The sequence below is a fragment of the Falco naumanni genome, chromosome 2 (genome assembly GCF_017639655.2).
Source record: "Falco naumanni isolate bFalNau1 chromosome 2, bFalNau1.pat, whole genome shotgun sequence".
Lineage (NCBI taxonomy): Eukaryota > Metazoa > Chordata > Aves > Falconiformes > Falconidae > Falco > Falco naumanni.
The window spans coordinates 79,398,621-79,418,780 of NC_054055.1; the positions used below are offsets into that span (position 1 = coordinate 79,398,621).

Sequence of the window (20,160 nt, forward strand, 5' to 3'; positions counted from 1 at the left end):
TTTTGACCTAAATCATGATGAAGAGATTTAAGGTAAAGGATACTTTGCCATGGTATTTCTCAGGAGCTCTGTCACAGATAACAATCAGCTACTGCAGTCCAAACAAAATGACTGAAAGACCATGTAACTTAAGGATTTCTACAAAGTTTACAAAGGCTTTACCTTAAGACTGCTAAAGTTCCTAAGCTTGTTCTTAACATTTGGTATCCTAGAACTTTCATACATGTATTATCTAATCTTCAAAGTACTATCCCTGTACCCATTTTATCCTAAGGGCAGCTGCAACCCCTAGAAGCTGAAAGGGACTAATCTCACATCACAAGATGGATCGGTGGTAGAGGTAGGGTTAGCACTCAGAAGTGGAGCTGGCCAGGCAGTTTCCACTGGCACGCTTTCTGTAAATGAAAAATTCACTCTGTGTGAGAGCAAAAACGTCTGCATGAGTACTGACAGAAAATGGTGATTTCTAATAAGACACTATTTTCCAGCTCTGAAGAACCTTAAAGCCTACACAGCTGACCAAGGAACAGATGAATGGGGACCTAGGACCCTGTAGGGACAATAGGGACAATTTTTGCTTTAGAAGCACTGAAATATTTCTTCCATGAAATCTCTTATGTGGGAATAGACTATCTTAATTTTCAATAGATAATAATAATAATTTTACCATTTTAGTTCTGCATCAAATGTAACAAATTCATAAAATTTGAAAAATGAGATTTGCTTTCCTCTCTTAACATTGCAGTCAGTATTTGAGATCGTGCTGGCTCTCTAAGGCAAAATATAATCCTGGCAAAGCATGCTTGACAAACAAAACCATCAATGCCATAAATGAGAAATTTTCTAGCTGACCAGAAGCAGTGGCCCAGGAAATTTAGCACTACAAATATTTTTATTGTTTCATTTTCTCACTTTTGAAGTTGTCATACAGCAACACACAAAATCAAACAGCATGCAGGTCACAGTATGTGAAACCAAGGTAAATATCATCACCTAACCTAGAAGTAGAGTCTGACAACATTTCAAATCAGTTCACTCTAAGAATATATCTGATTTCAGTGCTATCAGTGGGAATTTAGGGCTCTGGACCTGAATTTCCATATACTCTGATTTTAAGGAGTGGCTTAAGACTGTTTGCCCTAGACATATGTATGTAACAATAACTGCAGATGAAAAAAAATGATCACTGAAAGTTGGATGCTCCCTCTAGAAAGACACTAGAAAGAAAAGAGGATAAGCTAAGTAAAGCGGCAAGAAATTAACACATAATATTTGAAACAGCTATTGTCGACAACATCTATACTGCTCAGTAAAACAGGTCCTAAGTCTACCTGGCAAGACCTGGCAGCATTTGTATAATAACTGCTCAGATCTTGGTTTTCTGTAGGCCTCTAAAGTGCTGAGATAAAACATTTATCTGATTTTTTTGGACTGTCGGAAATGACATAAGGACTGTGTGGCTGCCTACCAAAATGATATTTTCTCAGAAAAACATGAGGGGATGTGCTGTTTGCAAAAGGCTGAGCCATGAGGGCATGTATCATTAATTATCTGCAAGAACTGATGAGCACCTAGTGCAAAGACTGGGATAGTATTAGAGGATTTGTAAGATGCTGAGGCTTAAAACTCTGCTGGATGCATATCACACACTTCTGACCGGGAATGGTCCCTGTTGCTTGCTCTTCCCTGAGCCATACATGGGTACTGACCTGGAGAGTGCTGGCTTGTGTGGGGCAAAACTGTGCCAGGAAGATGTGTTACAAACTCAGAGTTATGAATGATTAGCAATTTTGTGCTGTCGCTGGACAGTTACCAGTTCTTGTTTGAACTTTCCTACTAGTCCTGTTTAATTTAATTGTACAGACATCGCCAAGTGGTTGCACAACACAGTGCAATATCCCTGGCAACACAACAACATTTTACACTGGATGTCTCCAGAAAAGCTTTGGCAACTCACAATAGAGCAATACAAGAGATTGCCATCTGGAGCCATCTGTACTGCCTTTTTGCCAGAAATACATCCATTTCCCACTACAGAGCCAGCAGAAGCACACATGTACGGCCATCACTTCCAATAAACACACCAGGATAGGAGCTGGAGTGACTGACAAATTGGCATGTTTGCCCTTGCCCTCTTGCTCTGGCTTTTGCAGGGTGGGCAGTAACCCCTGGCAGAAGAGCAGGATGCAACAATTCCTTCATCCCCTGTGTCCTGCTGCTGGGCATGACAGAGCCATCTGTCACGGTCATTAGTTTCACTCTCCCGTGTCTGTAAATAGGGATAAGAGCATTGCCATTGCTTTGCCCTTGGAGGATGTTGTCTGGAGGCTTTCCTGGAAGACAAGCTAGTTAGCTGCTCCGTTGTGTCACATAATGGGTTTTGAGCTGTGTCACAAGGACATTGCATGGAATAGCAATGAAGCCAGTCACCGCTGTGAATGGCTGCAGGAACCAATTGTATGGGAGACAAAAATTTCATGGAAGAGATGCATGAAATACCAGCAAGTGCTTCTGTGACCACTGGAACTAGTGACACCTAGTGTCCCACGGTTACACGTCTCATGGTTGATTGACTGGTGCTGGAACTTTTCCTCAGTGAGAACAAAAGAACAATTCCTCTTTTCTGCTTGGCAGCCTATTGTCATGAAATCTGTAGGCATTTTATGTCTTTGAGACTGTTACCCCTCTGTCAGCATGGCCAGCAGATCCAAAAAGGGGGAACTAAAAAATGTGGGACTCAAAAATGGTGGGGGGAGGGGGAGGGGAGACAGGCCAAAAAATCACGTAAGAAACTAGAGTAAAAAACAGTATTTCAGACATGTGAATTAAAATATATACTTACTGCCATCATAATTGAGTGTTGCAAATTTGGCTTGTTTCTCCGCACAGCCAGCACTGTTGCACACTCTCATTTGCAGTTCATACCAGGTTGCCTCCTGGAGGTCATACAGAATGTAGGACTTTGACAGGGATGTCCGCTGAGCGGTTGTCCAGACTGTTGTCCCAAACGGCCGGTACTCGAGGGTGAAGGAGGTGATGGGGCAGCCACCATCATTCCAACCTATTAGGTTCAGCCTCACTCTGGTGGTGTTGATACTAGCAAAGAGCTCCTGTTCCTTTGAAAACTGTGGCTCTAGAAGCAATGATATATTTCAAGGGAAATGCCGAAGTATTACAGATATAGAACTTTCAAAAATATAAAATTAAGAGAAAAATTTCCAGGACAACCTTAACTTCATCTTATCTATATATTCAGCACCTCCTTTCCCCCTTCTTAAATGTTTTTTCATGCTTTGTGACAGACTCAAAAACGTAGATTTTCAATCTGTATGTGAAAAAAATATCCATACATCTCTGCAAGGATCTGACTTGCTGGTTCACACAGACTGGTATGACTCAACTTGCAAATCTAATGTAGAAACGTCGTATCAGTAAATGCCCCCTCTCGCTATGCAAAAAAGAAAGGGTTCAGGACACCACACAGAAATACTATTGATGGCAAATACACTTGAAGCTTATCCACTGGTGCTCCAGTCCTCTTTTGAAGTGGAATTCAACACATTTTTTTTTGAGAGTACAGTGGCTGTCATCTATGGAAAATGACAATTTTGAAGAACTTGCAAGTAAAAATAAATTTTCTAAAAATATTGATATGTTGAAATTGCATGTTATGTTTGAAAATAACATATACTTTAGCTTTTGTATTTCTGACTTAGAATGTTTCCATTCAGACAGGGGTTGACATTTCCATTTACTTGTCCTGCTTTGGGATCAAATGTTGGTTTTGTTGATACATACACCGAAATTTTGACAGTTCTACATAATATAGGAGTAATGGCAGTAAAAATGGCACCTTAGAATTGAAATAATGACAGTAGGTGGATCAAACAGGTCATCAACAAATGTTAATTTAGATTAATTACTACTGTATTGTACTTAACAGTATTATTGCTAACTGCTTAGCAGCAACAGTACTTCTACTATTGAAAGTTACACCTAATGTGATGAAAATTATCTATAATATGCTATTTTAATCTATATAATGAAGCATAACTTATTCAATGGGGGTCTTTTTGCCATTCCTGTGCTTTGATGAGATGTACTGAAATGTACTCTTTTCTAAATTCTGCAGGAATCTAAACAGAACTGTGATTCCTGCCATGTGTTATGAACTATTTCAATTGACTCTGTTAACTGCTTTGGATAGAGATGCTTCTGGATTTCTGACATCAGTGAGAATAATCTCAGCATTCTAAATCACACAGTACCTGGTTCAGTCTGTAAATGGAACACAGGTAGTTTCCAGGCATATATATCAAGTCCCAGAGAAACTCAGAAGTTTGGGAGATCTGCTTTCTCATGAACCATTTAGATATTATTTGAAGCACGTATAAACCTTGCATTTCATACAATGAAAATAAGAACACTCCGCTTCTACTTTTCTAAATGTCCCTTTCTTTAAGGACAGTAGACCATTCTCCCTGACCACCAATAACCTCAGCGTGTACGCAGCTGACCTGCAGTCCTCCCTGAGCTTCAGCAAGACATACCATTCACATCTACTGTACACCAGGTCTTCCCTGTGTCAAATGAAATGTCTACCCTGCTGTGATGCTTGGGAGATCTGCAACAGTACAGGTGTGATGAAAAGCATAGAGGCAGGCATACCTATCAAAAGTAAACTATCATTATTATGAAACTGCTCCCAAATTAAGAGTATTTCTTACAACTGGTAAAGAGATGCAAGATTAGGTAATCTTTACAGCATTATGCAAAAACTACTGCACTCTGTTGACTTCGGGATAAGTCTCTTTAAGTGGGTCTGGTGCAATATTTGCTCATAATTCTGACAGATATTTACAATGTGGAACTGTTCTCAGCACCAGGATCAATGGACCCATTGCTGAGTTAACTAAGAATTCAACAATTTTTCATTCTTTGGCTTTGCAGAATTTTCTGCAAACTTTTACTTTGCTTTTGACACTTGCCCTGTTCAAAGGGTGCTACTTGCGTGGCTCCTGCAATACCAGTCTGGAGCAGAAATAAGACGTCGGCGCCATTTCCTCTACACGTAAACATATTCTCCATCTTCCTTCAACATCCAGACAAATAAATGCCTGAATCTTTACAAAAGAAGAAACTATTTCCTCATGTAAATAGCAGTACTTGGAATTTCTATAGCCTACAACAGTGGAGGCATCCCCTTCCAAAATATGTACCAACCCATCTCAGAAAAAAAATATTAAAGAAAATAAGGATATAATATCAGCTGGTAAGTGCTTCAAGTCCCACAGTGACAGGCACTTCTGTCACACCAAGGACACGATTGGAAAAGTTTCTAAAGCCAATAATTGTAAAATATCCAAGCCTGTCTTCCTATCAAACCAAGATCTACAGCAGAGTGTAAGAGCTTTAGGTAAGCAATGGGGACGGAAATCGACATACCTTTTCCAAGTGTTTTGGCCTCAATGATCTCGCTGATGCGTCCTGGCCCCACTCCATTCTGAGCAGTTAAAGTAAACTTGTACCAAGTACCACACTTCAATGTCTCTAAACGGTAGGATCTCTCACTAGGGCTAATGGGAAAACTACCCCACTGCTCACTGTTATCTTCTGAGTACTGCAAAATATAACCTGGAGGAAAAGCACAGATGGCAACAATAAGCCAGACAAACCACAAATTCTGCAGGTAATATGACAAGTAATTTTAAAGATCTAATAAAACTAGAAAAATCCCATGCACAGAAAGACATACAGCTCTCCCCTGACTAAAAGATACTAGGCAATACATTTTGCCTACCCTTACAACAGCTTAAATACCATTTTTATGATCACTTCAAAGAGAAAAGAAATGGATAGACATTTCTAAATACCCTTCAATCAGCAACGAAGACCAGAAGATGAACCTGGACAGTCAAAAATGAATGGTTAGAGATTACATGTCTGGAAAACCACAGAGAGTAACTGTCATAACAGCTGAGGGTACGCTGGAAGAAAGTGATTAAATCTGTGATTAAACCACCTCAAAGAGAAACTGCAATTTACTGAAAGCTGTTATCATGATGATAGTGCACATTAAGCACTGACAGTAATACAGATTGCTTTGTTTTTCTTTTTGTAGCCATTCATAATTATATACTAATACTATCAACATATGATAATTTAGTAAGAAGTTGCAATTAACCTGAATTATATTACCTCTGATAGAACTTCCACCATTGTCTCCAGGTATCCAGGAAAGAGTGATAGAGGAAGATGTAGTTTTGGATACAGTGAGTCTTGGCTGGTCTGGTGGAACTAGATGGGAAATAGTTAAAAATAGAAAATAGATTCAAATGATTAGATGTGATCTTAATCCTTTTTAACAGTCATTTATCATATAACTGTTTTGAGTTATAAAAAATGCAAATTATTTCTGTCAAAGTGTCTGTTTAGCTGACAACCTTGGTGAAGACAAGAGCAGACAAGCTCCCATTTTTATACTTAATTTTCTACATAATTTTGTCTTTCAGTTCTTAACCCTTGCTTTTCTCTGATTTTTTTTGTAGCTGTCCTGTCAAACCTTAATGGCATATGAGCTACTCAGCCCTTATTTTTCATTATTTTACATGTCTGTTTTAGGGAGAAGCTGATATTTTAGTTGCAGGAAAAAGATATCTAGTTGAAAATGATGCCCCACTCATGCATGTGTTTGCAGACCATTACGGCAAAATTTTTTACAAAGTGCATAAAAAGAGTTTCTGCCAGTGTAACAAGAGTGCTAACTAGGTAGCACAGGTAGATCTGTGGTTGGAGGCAGATCCATATCTCCTCCAGATCACACCATTTATTCACTGAGGCTGTTGGTATAAAGAAGACACAAGACTATCAGCAAAGGCTGAACAAACCTGGAAACACTTCAGTTCTGCTGCTCCCTATAAACATTACGGCTGTGTCTAAATGGTGGGACATAAGAACCGCATGGTTCCCAGAACCATCTCCTGGCAGGAGTGCAGGAGTAAGACCGAAGTCTCATCTCCCATCCTCTGCCCAATGTCCAGTTTCCTTCAGAGGAAAATCCAGTGTGAAAAGGCAGAGAAGGAGTCATGCTACATCCCAACAAGTTACCCAGGGTAAGGAGAACTGGGCCTGGGAATTGGGACTGGAGAAGGGACCGGGAACTGGGACAGTTTAAGTTCAGGCTAAGTAACCCCAAATTGCACCAGTGTATAGTGCCTGCGTTCCCAGAGCTCAGCGCTCATGGGCAGAAAGTGGCAGAGCATCCAGCTTTCTTTTCACCCTGACAAATCCAACATGAGCCAATATGACCATACGCCAGTGATAGTCTGGCAAGGTCATGTTTGACCTCTGCCTGAATCATTCTGCTAGTCCCGTTGTACAAGTGAGGTAACCAGCACCACAGCACAAAAGCAGTCAGGCCGCGGAGGATAGTGTTTGCTGAAATAGAGAAGAATGGCAGGTGAAACTTCAAAGAGCTACTCAAATATTTATTAGAGCCCTGAAGGGTAAATATTTACTAACGCTTCACCCAAGTGTTTTTCATCTGCAATTGTCAGTTCAGAAGTTGAAGGAGGGAGAAAGAGAAGTTCCTATTTCACATCCTTTGCCCCACTCTGGTCATACACAGCAGCATGGGGTCTGGCTCATTCTATGGTTTGTTTTTTAAACAAGTGTTACTAGAGGTCTCCAAGCTCCTCAGAAACAAAGAAAAAATTGAGCTTTGCTGCCTCAAGAACAAGGAGGCATGGACAGTGTTCATCATGGGAAGGGGTCTGGGAAGTAGTGGCAAAGCTGGGATGGAAAGCCACGGAGGAGAGACAACAGGGCAGTCACACCTCTCCGGTCACTGCCACCGCAACTGTGGGAAGGCGGTGGTGGGGGTGGCGATTGCCGCTAGCAGGAGCTGCCTTTTCACTGCCGTAGTTACTGCTCAACAGACGCCAACCCATAAGCAAGGCAGGACAGAAGTCACAAATGCTCTGTCATCTCCAGCAGTCTGCTGCCAGAGGACATCACCTGCTTTGCCTATGTTTAAGGGGTAGCTCTGCCTGCAGAGTGAAACTCCAGGAAAAGCTCCCCACTGCAGTTCACCTTCAAGTCATCACATTGCAAAATAATGAGTCCTGATATTAAGTGGAAGCTGCTGGTTTACAGCTATGGACTAGTTCAAAGAAAAATTGATTTTACTGGTCTCACAGGGCTAAACAGTGCTGAAGAAAACAAAAAAAAAAAAGGCAGTTTATACTCTAAAGGAAAATTCCCTGTGAAATGGATTTGTTCCATTATTCTGACTGACTTGGCTGATTCCATGGAAGGAGACTCCACACACTACACTGTGAAAGGTTTATTGTAAAACCTTTCATCACATCTTCACTCTATCTAAAAAAGATGGTGGTCCCACATATTTGATTCCAGTCTTTCTCTGTCCCTCAGGGAAGTAATATTGATTTGCTTTTAATTACTGCAGTTCAATAACAGCAAGGATATGCCATTACGGAAGTACTTAGTGAAATATAAGGTTTCCATTTGGTAGTGTTTAGTCTCCCTACTTCCTGTTGTGGTCATGCTTCAAACATTGCAGAAAAGCACTTTAGGCTCTGTTGGATTGTAGGTGCACAATAGCACTTTTTTCAGGACTTAGTGGAATAGTTTACGCAGAGAAAGTTGGACTGCAGTTGAAACAATCTCTTTCTGTGTTCTCATATGTCTGCAGAAGAAGTTGAGATTGCATATCAAGGGACAGGAGAGTGACTGACCACAGCATGGCCTATATTCCCAACTCAGTTATTTGCTTCTCTCTGGTACAACAATTTGCAGCCAACTGAAGCACTCTTAGGATCTAATTTAGTGTATGTGAGCTAGGAAATCTACATGATAAATTCTTGGTATGTGAATACACATGCTCTGCTTCACATTACGGTCAATGTGTATTCCTGTATTGTTATTGCTTTTATACATATCAACACAATAATTGATGCATTATATACATTTCAACAAGCATACAAAAAGTAGCTGGTAATATGTGCTGGTTGAAGGTGTACTGATGCTTCATTTTAAATGCTTCCTCATATTCACCATCAATAAAATTCTGCTCTTGCATAAGGAAGTTTTTGTCCAAGGTCTCAGTACAGAGGTAAATTTCTGTGGATAGCTTTTCAGAAGCTAAAGCAAAGGCCTTCAGCTCTTTCTGAATTTTGAAGTATTTAAATGACACATGTAACATTTGTAAGGAGAATGCATAAGCTGTTATTTTCTGTGTGAAGAACTAGAAGATAACTGAATGCAAACAGTTGTCAGTCCTACGAAAGCTTACACAGAGACTTATTGTAATCATTCCACCAAAAGCAAAACCTCTGCTATATCATAAAATGTTGATGTCTGAGTCATAGTGACATGCATAATATTATATTTATTAATTTGCAAAAATTACATTTGTATTTATACATTTTATTACTATTTTTTTGCATCCACTTGCAAACAGACATACCTATGCATTACCAGCACATGGCAGTTCATAAATGTGATAAAAATTATGAGATAAATCTCATAGTCTTACCTTGTACCTGCAAATTCAGAATTATTTCATCTGATCCCCAGTTGTTACTGGCCACGCAACTGTAGTATCCAGAGTCTTCTGCTTTCACAGTACGGATGACAAAGCTGCCATTGCTAAAGATGCTTCTTCGCCCATCAATCATCACTAGACTGGGTGTCCCGTTACTACCTCACAGGAAACAAAGTGCATACATTAAAGAAGTTACAATCAAAATTACTCAGAATTGGGTTTTTTTTTTTAAGCAACGAACTATTGAAAGAAAGAAAAAGAAGAGGGAGGGTGGTGTCCTTTTTAATAAAGACAGCAAAGTAATATTTTCTGTTGAGAAACACCTGCCATACGCTTAAAGAACGCACATATCCTGGCCCCAATTTGATTGAAAATGGAAATTCACTCCTTCCTTAATTATTGTATATTTCATAAAAGTGCCAAAATCAGAATAAAAGTCAACTCCTGGCTACAAAGTTCATCTTTATAAAATAATAGCTATTTGCAGCAATGCACAAGATGGTTTCACAGCATTGCATTATCACTGCTTACACAGCGCTCAGAGGAAAATTATCGTCCATGTGTATTTCCAAGTGACTCTGTCAAACTGTGAAACTAAAGATCAAAATGGAGTAACAGAAAACAAGATACATGCAAGACATGTACACTGCACTCCACAGCACAATTCAACACATCAGACATAGCACTTTCTCAGACTGAAACTATTCAGTGTGCCTGAAGTTAAAACAGAAGAGACTCCTAGGTTTTATGTTTTGAATGTTTACCTTTACCCCTTCTTTGTAACTTTTCCTCCCTTTTGATACCTTCCAATCACCACAGCCAATCAGTTTTAGTTCAAGGAATTTCTGAACTCCTTTTCTACCGTAACTGTGTGCAGTCCCTGCAAATGGTCCTTCTCCTCCTCACACAGTCATCCAGGATCATCTGCATTGCAACCCTCAGGATTTTAAACAAATGGGATTTATTTGAGCTATACATTTAGTTGCTGGTTACCTATCCTTCATCCATTTGACTGTTGGAGCTGGGTCTCCCACAGCTTTGCAAGGGAGGACAATGTCCTTCATCCAAGGAGTTGTCACCGTGCCGCTGAATGTCAAAATCCTGGCAGGAGCTGAGCGAGACAGCAAAACAGACTGAAATTAGTTGGTCATTCATACAGCCCTTGGAAGGGAAATAGACACATCCAGAATTAAGTGTGGAAAACCAAACCAGTCTGCTTCAAGTTGTACTTTTAGGAAACTAATTCCTTTTAACTCATAATATCAGCTATTTATTCAAGCACAAATGCTATAATTTTAGTATCTGGAAGAAAAGCAATTATGAGAGAGATGAGGCAGAGGACTGGAAGAGCCCTTGTGGGGAAAAAAGAGAAAAAAACTAGTTATTGATCATCCTTACTAATTTTTATTTACTTCATAGTAGAAATTATGGACAAAAATTATGTCCAAGAGATGCTTCTCTCTAAACCTCCAGGAAGAAGTGTCCACAGTAGACAGTGTTGTACACAAGCTCTGTTATTTGCACATCACCATTACAACAGCTATGGTATTAAGCAAAATAAACTTTCATGGATGTACATGTTAGTACATTGCAGAGTCTATCTGAAGTCCACAAATATGAACAAACTCTTAAGTCAGTTTAATTTGTGTCAGCTCTCATATTACCTAAATATATCAACATAAATATCATTCCTGTAGTTTCAGTTTACAATATACAGGAACACTAGGTTTTTGTTAGAGCTTCTTCATACTTTATTACTCAAGAATGACCCTTGATAGAAATAAATTTCTTGTTGGCCTCTAAATACACATTTCAAAGGCATATGCTGAATGCAGGTACACAAAATACTGTATTTTTAATCCTTATCTACTTCAGCCATGTGCACTGATCAGAATTTATACTTAATCATCCATTTTGCACCAATTAGAAAAACATGAAAATGAGCATTAGCATTAAATATAACCAGGATAGTTCATTTCAAAAAAAAAAAAAAAAAAAAAAAAAAAATCATGCATAAAGGAACAAGCCTTGAAGAATTCAGGGAAATAATTTAGTAGGCTGCAGTGGGACTTGAAAGATTAATAAAAATAAAAGATTTCATAGATTACATTATAAGTTTGGACTGTGTTGCCTATGTTATCTTCAAGCATTGTTGAACACAAAGCTTGTGGAGAGCCTTCTCTCTGGTCAAAATTCTAACTGAAAACACAAGAAGGAGCTGTTTACAGCTTTAGGGTAACAGGCAATGGGAAGCTTAGGTAATGGGAAAACATTACGTTCCTGACAGCCAAGCACCAAGGTGTCCTGTCCAGGCTAAACAGCATCTGCAGACCACTGGCTCCCTGCTGGCAGCTCTGATGCTTAGCCCGGGCAGGAGGGTGCTGCGGCGGGTGCTGCCCTGAGGAGGTCGTACACCAGAATGATACAGAGACACTGGTCAGTCAGTAAGTCTCATGACACAGCCTTCTTTTCCACTGTGGCACTCCTAAGGCCCTATCTTCTACAAGATTTATGCAGGCCGATACTGGCACAAGCCATGGATTAATTAACCAATCTAACTGCAACAGAAAAATGCTTTCTACCCAGACACATGGCATGAAATGCTGACTCCACTGAAATTACTGTTAGAATGCTTGTTTGTCTTCAGTGATGCCAGGTTTTTGTTGGAGGGGATGCCTGCTGGTACCCATACCATCTTTCAAAAGCAGCAGGAGGTGCTGCCAGCTGTGACTATCTGCAAAATACATCTGTAAGCGTCTGGACTGCTCCTAGTAGCTGCAGTGCACTCTGAGCAACAGTGGTTAGAAACTTGAATTCCTGTTCCATGCACAATTCCCTCTGTAAAACGAAGCCTGAAAACTCATTTAAAATGAACTATTAATCCTTTTCTCCCTGGCTTTTCCACTTCTCCAGTGTTTCTCAAAATATCCAGCTATTTCCAGCTGCTGCCAGTTACTTTATGACAAAGCATACGTAATGCAGGAATCCTGCTGAAGGCTTCAGCATGACTTGGCACCACTTAGCAACCTTTCTGTGATATCCCTTTATTTTTGATAGTTATTTCTTTATGAATTCTTCCTTAAATCATAGGTTATCAGGATTTCAGAGTTTTAAAGCACTAAATTTATGTTGTAGGTCCTGGTTTTCAATATCCTGTGTGTCCCACTTTACTGTGATGTGTGGAAGTAACACGAAGCTCACAGAAGCCTAATCCAGCGGTAAGATCACACACCGTAACTCGGAAGTGTACATTACAAAAGCATGCTGTGCTATTTCTGTGAAAGTACCCCCAGCTTTCTATAGATTACTTTATTCCTTTCATGTGCTGAGTGCTTATAAAAGAGATGGTAAAACAGCATGAAAACTCTTAACTCCAATTTTCTTTATAGCTTAAACTTCTAATAACGTTCTGAAACTGCTAACAGGTACACAAACAAAAGAAAACTAGAAACAAAATAAAAGTCTAGTGAAATTCATCTGAAAGCAATAGGTTTGAAATGCTAACAGGCATTCATGAGGTTAAAATACCTTGGATCTCACAGAACTCTCCCTTTGGAGCCAAGAGAGCTATATGCAGCATGCAGGCAACTCAGCTGCAGGGCTCATCTCTTTGTTGTCGAAGCTACCCACACGCCTGCCACTACCCACCAGCCTTCTGTTAGATGACACGGCACTGGATTAGAGCTGTGTCTGTTCCTACTTTTTGCAGATTACCCCATCATTCATTGAAGATAAAGAGATGCCTTCACGGAATAGTGCACTCCCATGTTCATGCGGTTTTCTGCATGTTTGTTTGAATTTTTAATCCAATGACCTACACTTACTGTCACAAAATAAGAAACGGGCAGAAATTCTTTGCAAGAGGCCATAACACACTTCTGTTATTTTTTCAATTCAAAAAATTGAATTTTAAAGGCAAACTGTATAGGGAAACTGAACAAGAATTTTGACAGTTCACTTAAGCTCAGCTTAATCCAGATAGAAGAGCCATCAGTGGACACCCTGGGTCAGGAGTTCCTTTCTCACAGAAGAATAGCCTGTGTATTCCAGAGTGATGAACCATTAAAGAGAGGCCAGTGGGGTGTGTGTACTATCATATGAACCCCATATGTTCTTAAAAAACTTAAAACACAAAAAGCAAGAGACTAGGAGGCAAACCTGTTCAACATTAACGCTCAGGTAGTCTACAAGAGCAGGTGAGACTCAACATTAAAGTCAGAGAGCTCTTCCCAGAGGATCACATTGCCATGGGTCTAGATCTGTTATCGTCATGTTGCTGGCAAATGCCATTCTCCATGACCATGACAAGGTACATGCAAGATTTTCTGTCTTTTAGATTGTCCTGGTTTCAGCTGGGATGGAGTCAATTTTCTTCTTAGTAGCTGGTGCAGTGCTGTGTTTGGGATCTGGTGTGAGAACAGTGTTGATAGCACACTGATGTTTTTAGTTGTTGCAAGGCAATGTTTATACCGTATCAAGGACTTTTTAGTTTCTCGGGCCTTGCCAGCCAGAGGGCTGGAGAGGCACAAGAAATTGGGAGGGGACGCAGCCAAGACAGTTGACTTGAACTAGCCAGAGGGGTATTCTATACAATGGGGTGTTATGCTCGGTATGTAAACTGGGGGTGGGTGTTGGCTGGGGCCTGCAGATCGCTGCTGGGGGACCGGCTGGGCATCGGTCAGTGGGTGATGAGCACTTGTGTTGTGCATCACTTGCTGTTTTTTCTCCCTTGTCTTTGGATTTCATTCCTCTCCCCCTCTCCCTGCTTTTCACTATAACCATTACTGTCACTGTTATTATTGCTGTTTCATTTTCATTTTATTTCAGTTATTAAATTGTTCTTAACTCTTGAGTCTTACATTCCTTTCTGATTCTCCTTCCCATCCCTCTGGGTGAGGGGGAGTGAGCAAGCAGCTGTGTGGTGCTTCATTACCGGCTGGGGTTAAACCATGGCATAGATATATTCGACAGGCTAAACCCACAACTTTCAAGTCAGTAATGAAGCAGTTTGATGGGCAGGGGCATAGCCTGCTTACATAGAGACTGAACTTCCATTGCAATGCTTATTTTCTGTTTGTTGGGGGTTTTTGCTTATTTTTGTCAGTTAATTACAGAGAGTAACAATCTGTTCTGAGAAACGGAGATGCTAAAGAATGTTAACTTGAATTAAGCTTTCATTTAAATTGGACTATCCATTTCACATCAAACCCCTATCTAGACATTCTCATTGTTCTCAGAGGAGTTCTTAAAGGGGTTATAATTAAGTTGACATAATTCAATTCAAAGTTAACTCGCATTAGCTGTCATGATGGTATCATTACTTGGACAGTTACTGTGAAATAAGTGGAGAAAAAAAGGAAGCAAACAACTTCACAATAATGGCCCATAGGATGTTCTTTCGCTGGGGACTTGTGGCAAAATCTGGCTATAACTGCTTCTAACCCTGTGATGTGTTACTTGACTCAGATGTACTGGGGGGCAAGAAAGGTCTTCAAGGCTATTAGCTTTGCTCGTTCTTTTTTATTGTGCATCCAACTGCCCTTACCACTGATCACCAATTTCTCCCAGCTCTGTAAAAGGCCCAGTGATGCATAGTGATGCATTTGTACAGGAAATCTGGTACATGATACAATAATTTCTAACCTGGCTACATCCAAAGTTCGTAAAATTGCTGTCTATCAGTACTCCTAATGTCCATCCCAACCTGCAGCAATGGGTTATTCATCACATTTTCAGTCCTAAGTGCATGTGAGAGGGTTGTCCTGAGCATCGTGTAGTGTAGACTTTATACTGGAGTATAATGTTGACTAATGTTGACTGGATGCTTTATACTGTCCTTCTAAAGAAAGAAGCAGAAAGTGACGGTGGCTCTTCTCAGCTGACAGAAAAACCCCTGTAAGCAATGGTATGGGGAGCACGTATTTCCCTGCTTGTTCCAACTGAGGCCTCTTTACCTTGCTAGATTCTCCCTGTTTTTACACTGATAAATCTTCCATGGTGATCTACAGTAGTAACATAGTAGTTACTAGAGGCTTCTCACAGTAATGTTGAAAAATATCCATCTCATATGATGAAAACTTTAGTCTAGAGAAGGGGCAAAGAAAAGGCATGAAAGCTCCCATCACAAACCTGAGAAACCCTATGTGCAACTTCTAAGCTATGTCATGTGTTGAAATAGTACTCTCCAAACACCATCACTGCCATCCATGACAATAGCTCTGATTGTTAATCTACCATCATCAAACTGGTTATCAACCACCCAGATAGGCAGGAATAGCAAGCTTTCCTACAGTGATGGTATATGCTCTTCCATGCAGAAAGTAATGTCATGTTGGTGGCATTTGGCTGAAGTTCTGCAAAGCTTTTTTTAGAAAATATCTGTCACCATGAAGCACTGGACACTTTATTTTACATTACTACATCATTAGCCACATGACTGAATAATTAGCAGGTTTCTAAAACTTTAAAGTCAATTAAATGCATCTAACTTTGCAACTTTAGGGACATGTTCAATACTCTGTTCATACTGGCACATACTGTGATGTTACCAATTTTGAGCGGGGAAAAAAACCAACACCAGTCTGAAGACCCCATGCAAAGACTGAATACTGATGGGGCTCTTCTCACTTTGCTGTCTGAAATGTTAGGTCTCTATTTCCAAGCTAAAGTGCTACAGTGTTGTAAACATCACAACTCACAGTACAGGTAAAGCAGAATTAATGGGCCCAAGCAAAATCTTTTAATAGAACAACTAATACAGCTAGAAAAAAATATGCAAGATTTGAGGCACATTATCCCTTCTTCATATCTGAAATAGAAGCAGCAAACTTCAAAGCTAATGCAAGTTGAGAACAATTGTTCAGAGTTATTAGATATGTTAATCAGACCATTTTATACAGAATACAGCATTTGTGGAGTAAACAAGAAATATTAGTAAGGAGAGGAATGATAAATAAGTTACCTTGTATGGCAAGAAAAGAAAGGAAGACGCATTCAAAGGGGAAGGGGATCATTTGCAAACCCTCTGTACCCAACAAAAGAAGATAAAAATTGCTACAAAAAGCAATTTATTTCCTTCTAAGGTAGGTGGGATGAATTACCCCCTAGAGAAGCACATCATTCTCTCTCTGCTGACTACAGCAAAAGCTTAGATGATTAGCTGAGAGTTGTCACCCAACTTTTGGAGAGAATTAAAGTTATTCCTGACAACCCCCACTCTCAATAAGTAATGAGGCATAAAGAAGCCACGTGCCAATTATAACAGTAATTAGCATTGTAAAGTTCTGGATTGCTTTTGAAAGTGCTGTCACTGTACCTTTAGCTAGCGGTTCCACAGTGATAATCTCACTGCTGTTGCCTCTTCCTGCAGCAGTCACTGCTACCACCCAGACGCTGTACTGGCGATTCCGGCTCAGGTTGGGGATTCTGTAGGAAAATGAGTCAGGAGAGGCTTCAAACTCGCTGATTACCTGTGTTGGGAGACACAAATATTTCCAGATTAAAATAAACAGCATTTGGAGGAAGTCTACTAAGCTGAGTGCTACAAAGCCAGTTACTTCAGGGTACTTCGAGTGGCTCCAAACAGATGGCAGATGGCAATAAACAGAGCAGACACAGTAACTTGTTTGAATCAATTTATATTCAGTGAATTTGGGCCTAGATCTTGTTTACAAATTGGTTTTATTCAGATTATGAATTTTATCTGTCTGTTTATTTTTGCAGGGTTGGATAAACAATTTAAGTGAACATATTTGCCAAATTTTTACCATCGATAGTTCTGACAAACCAATTTTGCTTTACACAAAACCTTTCCAACATAGGGTTCAGTCCTGCATCTGCTGTGAAATCTGGAGTTTACTCCGCAAGGTATGCCTTTGGTCACCTAGAACTGTTGCGCTGGTGTTCCTTATCCTTGGGTTTGGTGGCTTATTCCTTCAGTAATGGAGAGAATCAAGAAATAAAACTGTGTTCTGTAATAAGCTGTTCAAACTTCCCCCAAGTCTAGCTTTGTTTAATCACAAAATTACTTGCATTCAAATTTTCCCAGCAGAAGGTCATCTCAGCTATTTAGCTGCATTAGCAGCGAAGGACAAATGCTGGAAGAAATGCCAGTTCCGTCTGTTCTTGCACTGTCACTCAAGTGCCTTGGCCGTGGGCTGCAGTGAAGCCGACCAGCTGCTATGCAGCACTGGCTTATCAGTGTTACATTCTGCTGTTTGCTCGAAGCAACCTGTGCAAGGAATGGTTCAGAGGATTATATAGATTCCTCCAGGGGATGTGGGCTTTGTGCACCTCAGCACATCCTCCACAGGCAGCTCCACTTCTTGGTGGGGAAGAGAAACTCATCAGCCCTTAACAGTATTACAATATTCAATATAGCCAGTTTTATTTCTAACATGGGCTTTGTGATTCTTGTATGTAAAAATAGAGGGGTAATGAACCACTAGAATGAATACTACTCACTTCCCTGTGCGATATTGAGCATGGTAATGGCTAACTAACACTAGGCTAAAAATAATTAAATGTTAATGACGTAGAAAAGAAGATTTTACTAGGAATCAGCATTAAAAATAATGAATCAGTGTCATCTAAACTTGATTGAGACTGACAGAAAATGTGCAAGAAATGTCTTTGATATACAAATATCTGCTGGTGATAAAGGCCAATTTCATCTGATTAGCATTTCAAAAGGCAGGTTGACCTGAAAGCATTGGAATATGTAGTCCTTCAAAGTGAATTCCAAATAAATAAGGGATGTTTCTGAGATACCATTAAACACCTCTCCAGTGTGAACTGGTAGCCAGTTTCAGCTGCCGAATGGGTCACTGCATTTCTCTACTTTTGAGCTGGCATATCCTATAGCCAGGGGAAGAGGAGAGTTCATCTCATCTCATTTTTGAATTCTAGAGTGAAAACACCTGCACTTAAGCCAGTCACCTTGACTCCCTTCAGAGATGACACAAAGAAAAGGTAACTTCTAAGGCAAGGTTCTTCTGCCCTCTTTGACACACATACATTGCAGTGGGCCCATAGGACATACCTATGTTTCCCCACCAGCTACAGAAGTGTCCATATGACTAGCCCAGTTATAGTTGTCTGTGCTGAAGGCATCTGAAGTTAATGTGCTTCTTACTAAAACACTTAACTCCTTGGCATGATACAAATGCGTGCCTCTACTTGCTTCTACAAGAATATATTCTGTTTCCTCCATGGAGACTAACTTTTCTGGGGGTACTGGTTGGCTTTAGCTAGCAGTTATCTAGGCTCAACACAAGGGACCTTTCTGTACTTTCTAGCCATTCTCATTGCTCCTGTCAAAATGCCAAGTCAGTTTGTCCCATTTAGCAAGCATTTGCCTGGGTTTCCACTTCTGATATGAAGAGGTCAGTGCAGGCAGACACCTCTATTATTATGTGAAATATTAAAGCAGGTTTTGAGAACCATCTATCCTGACATTTACACAAGAATATTGGACAAATGCCCATAGCTTGACAGGCTGGATCTTTGTGAGGTCATACATAAAAAATAATGTATTGATCATGGCACAGGAGGCTGAATTTTAATATTCATGAGGCAGCATTTCCTAGGGTTAATTTGAAAGTCAAACAGACTAGGCTGTCTCTGGCACTTAGGCTCCACTCATTAATGCAGCTATCTAGCACAAGTTACTTCTAAACCACCTATAAACATGGAATGTTGATACAGCATTTAGGAACAGCTAAACATTACAGACTTCCTTATTGCTAAACTTTCACAGCAGTTCAGTTAAATTTACACCGTTTTTTCAGTGACTGCCATGGTTTATGAAAGGGACATATGGCTGCGTTTGGAAGCCACTCCTAATACTGCAGATCTCCTGCTTGAAATACCACTGCTCTGTTCCCCTCTGCAATGGCAGAGACTGGGACAGTCAGACATGCACCCATATAAGAATGCTAAACACAGCTCAGAGAAATCTGGTTTGAGATTTTATGTTTGGAATAAGGTGAGCAGCTAAGCAGAAAAGGAAAACCTCAGCCTTGAAGCTAGAGCACTGGCACTGAGCACCCCTGCTCTGAAGATCAAAGTCAAAGACAAAACTGAAAAAAACAATCAACCCTCCAAAATCTCCCTGGTTGCAATGCAGTCAGCTAGAAGAGCAGGCAAAATTGTCTCAAAACAGAGAAACTCTCTCTCAAACTCCAAAGATGGAATAATCACATAATTAGCTTCTCTAATGCCTTTTAAAATGCCTTGTCTTCAATTTCTTTTATACACTCACAGAGAACGAGCATCATTCACACATCTACAACTGTAGCTATTCTGAATATAAATTCAATTATTCATGGAATGAATCTATTAATTGAATCCGATAAATGAAACTTCACTAAATTAATCCTTCCTGTTTTCTTAAAACAAACAACAATAGCAAAAGATTTTGGTTTCTAACTGGTTAACATACACCTGTTTCCTCAACTCACATTCCATTTTAAACACTTGGGGATCCTCCGGTGACAATGAATTTATTTTACTTGTTACTTTTGCCTGTCATTTCAAATAGACTAACATGCCAGAGACTTTCATTACACAAGAAGAAAAAGGGAGCTTTGTCAGCA

At 40.0% G+C, this 20,160-nt stretch overlaps 1 protein-coding gene across 2 annotated transcripts in view; it reads right to left on the reverse strand.

Moving 5' to 3' along the window:
- The window catches only part of DSCAM (DS cell adhesion molecule), a 467,719-nt gene that overhangs the window by 45,483 nt on the left and 402,076 nt on the right, over window positions 1–20,160 (reverse strand). The window contains exons 21-26 of one of the 2 annotated variants that reach the window (XM_040585109.1): window positions 16,881–17,034; window positions 10,559–10,676; window positions 9,557–9,720; window positions 6,199–6,297; window positions 5,446–5,634; window positions 2,843–3,133 (exon numbers count right to left, since the gene is read on the reverse strand). In XM_040585109.1, coding sequence (XP_040441043.1) covers window positions 2,843–3,133; window positions 5,446–5,634; window positions 6,199–6,297; window positions 9,557–9,720; window positions 10,559–10,676; window positions 16,881–17,034 — 1,015 coding nt within the window. Of the gene's footprint in view, window positions 1–2,842; window positions 3,134–5,445; window positions 5,635–6,198; window positions 6,298–9,556; window positions 9,725–10,558; window positions 10,677–16,880; window positions 17,035–20,160 lie in introns of those variants that run through there. The other variant, XM_040585110.1, reaches the window with a different exon arrangement.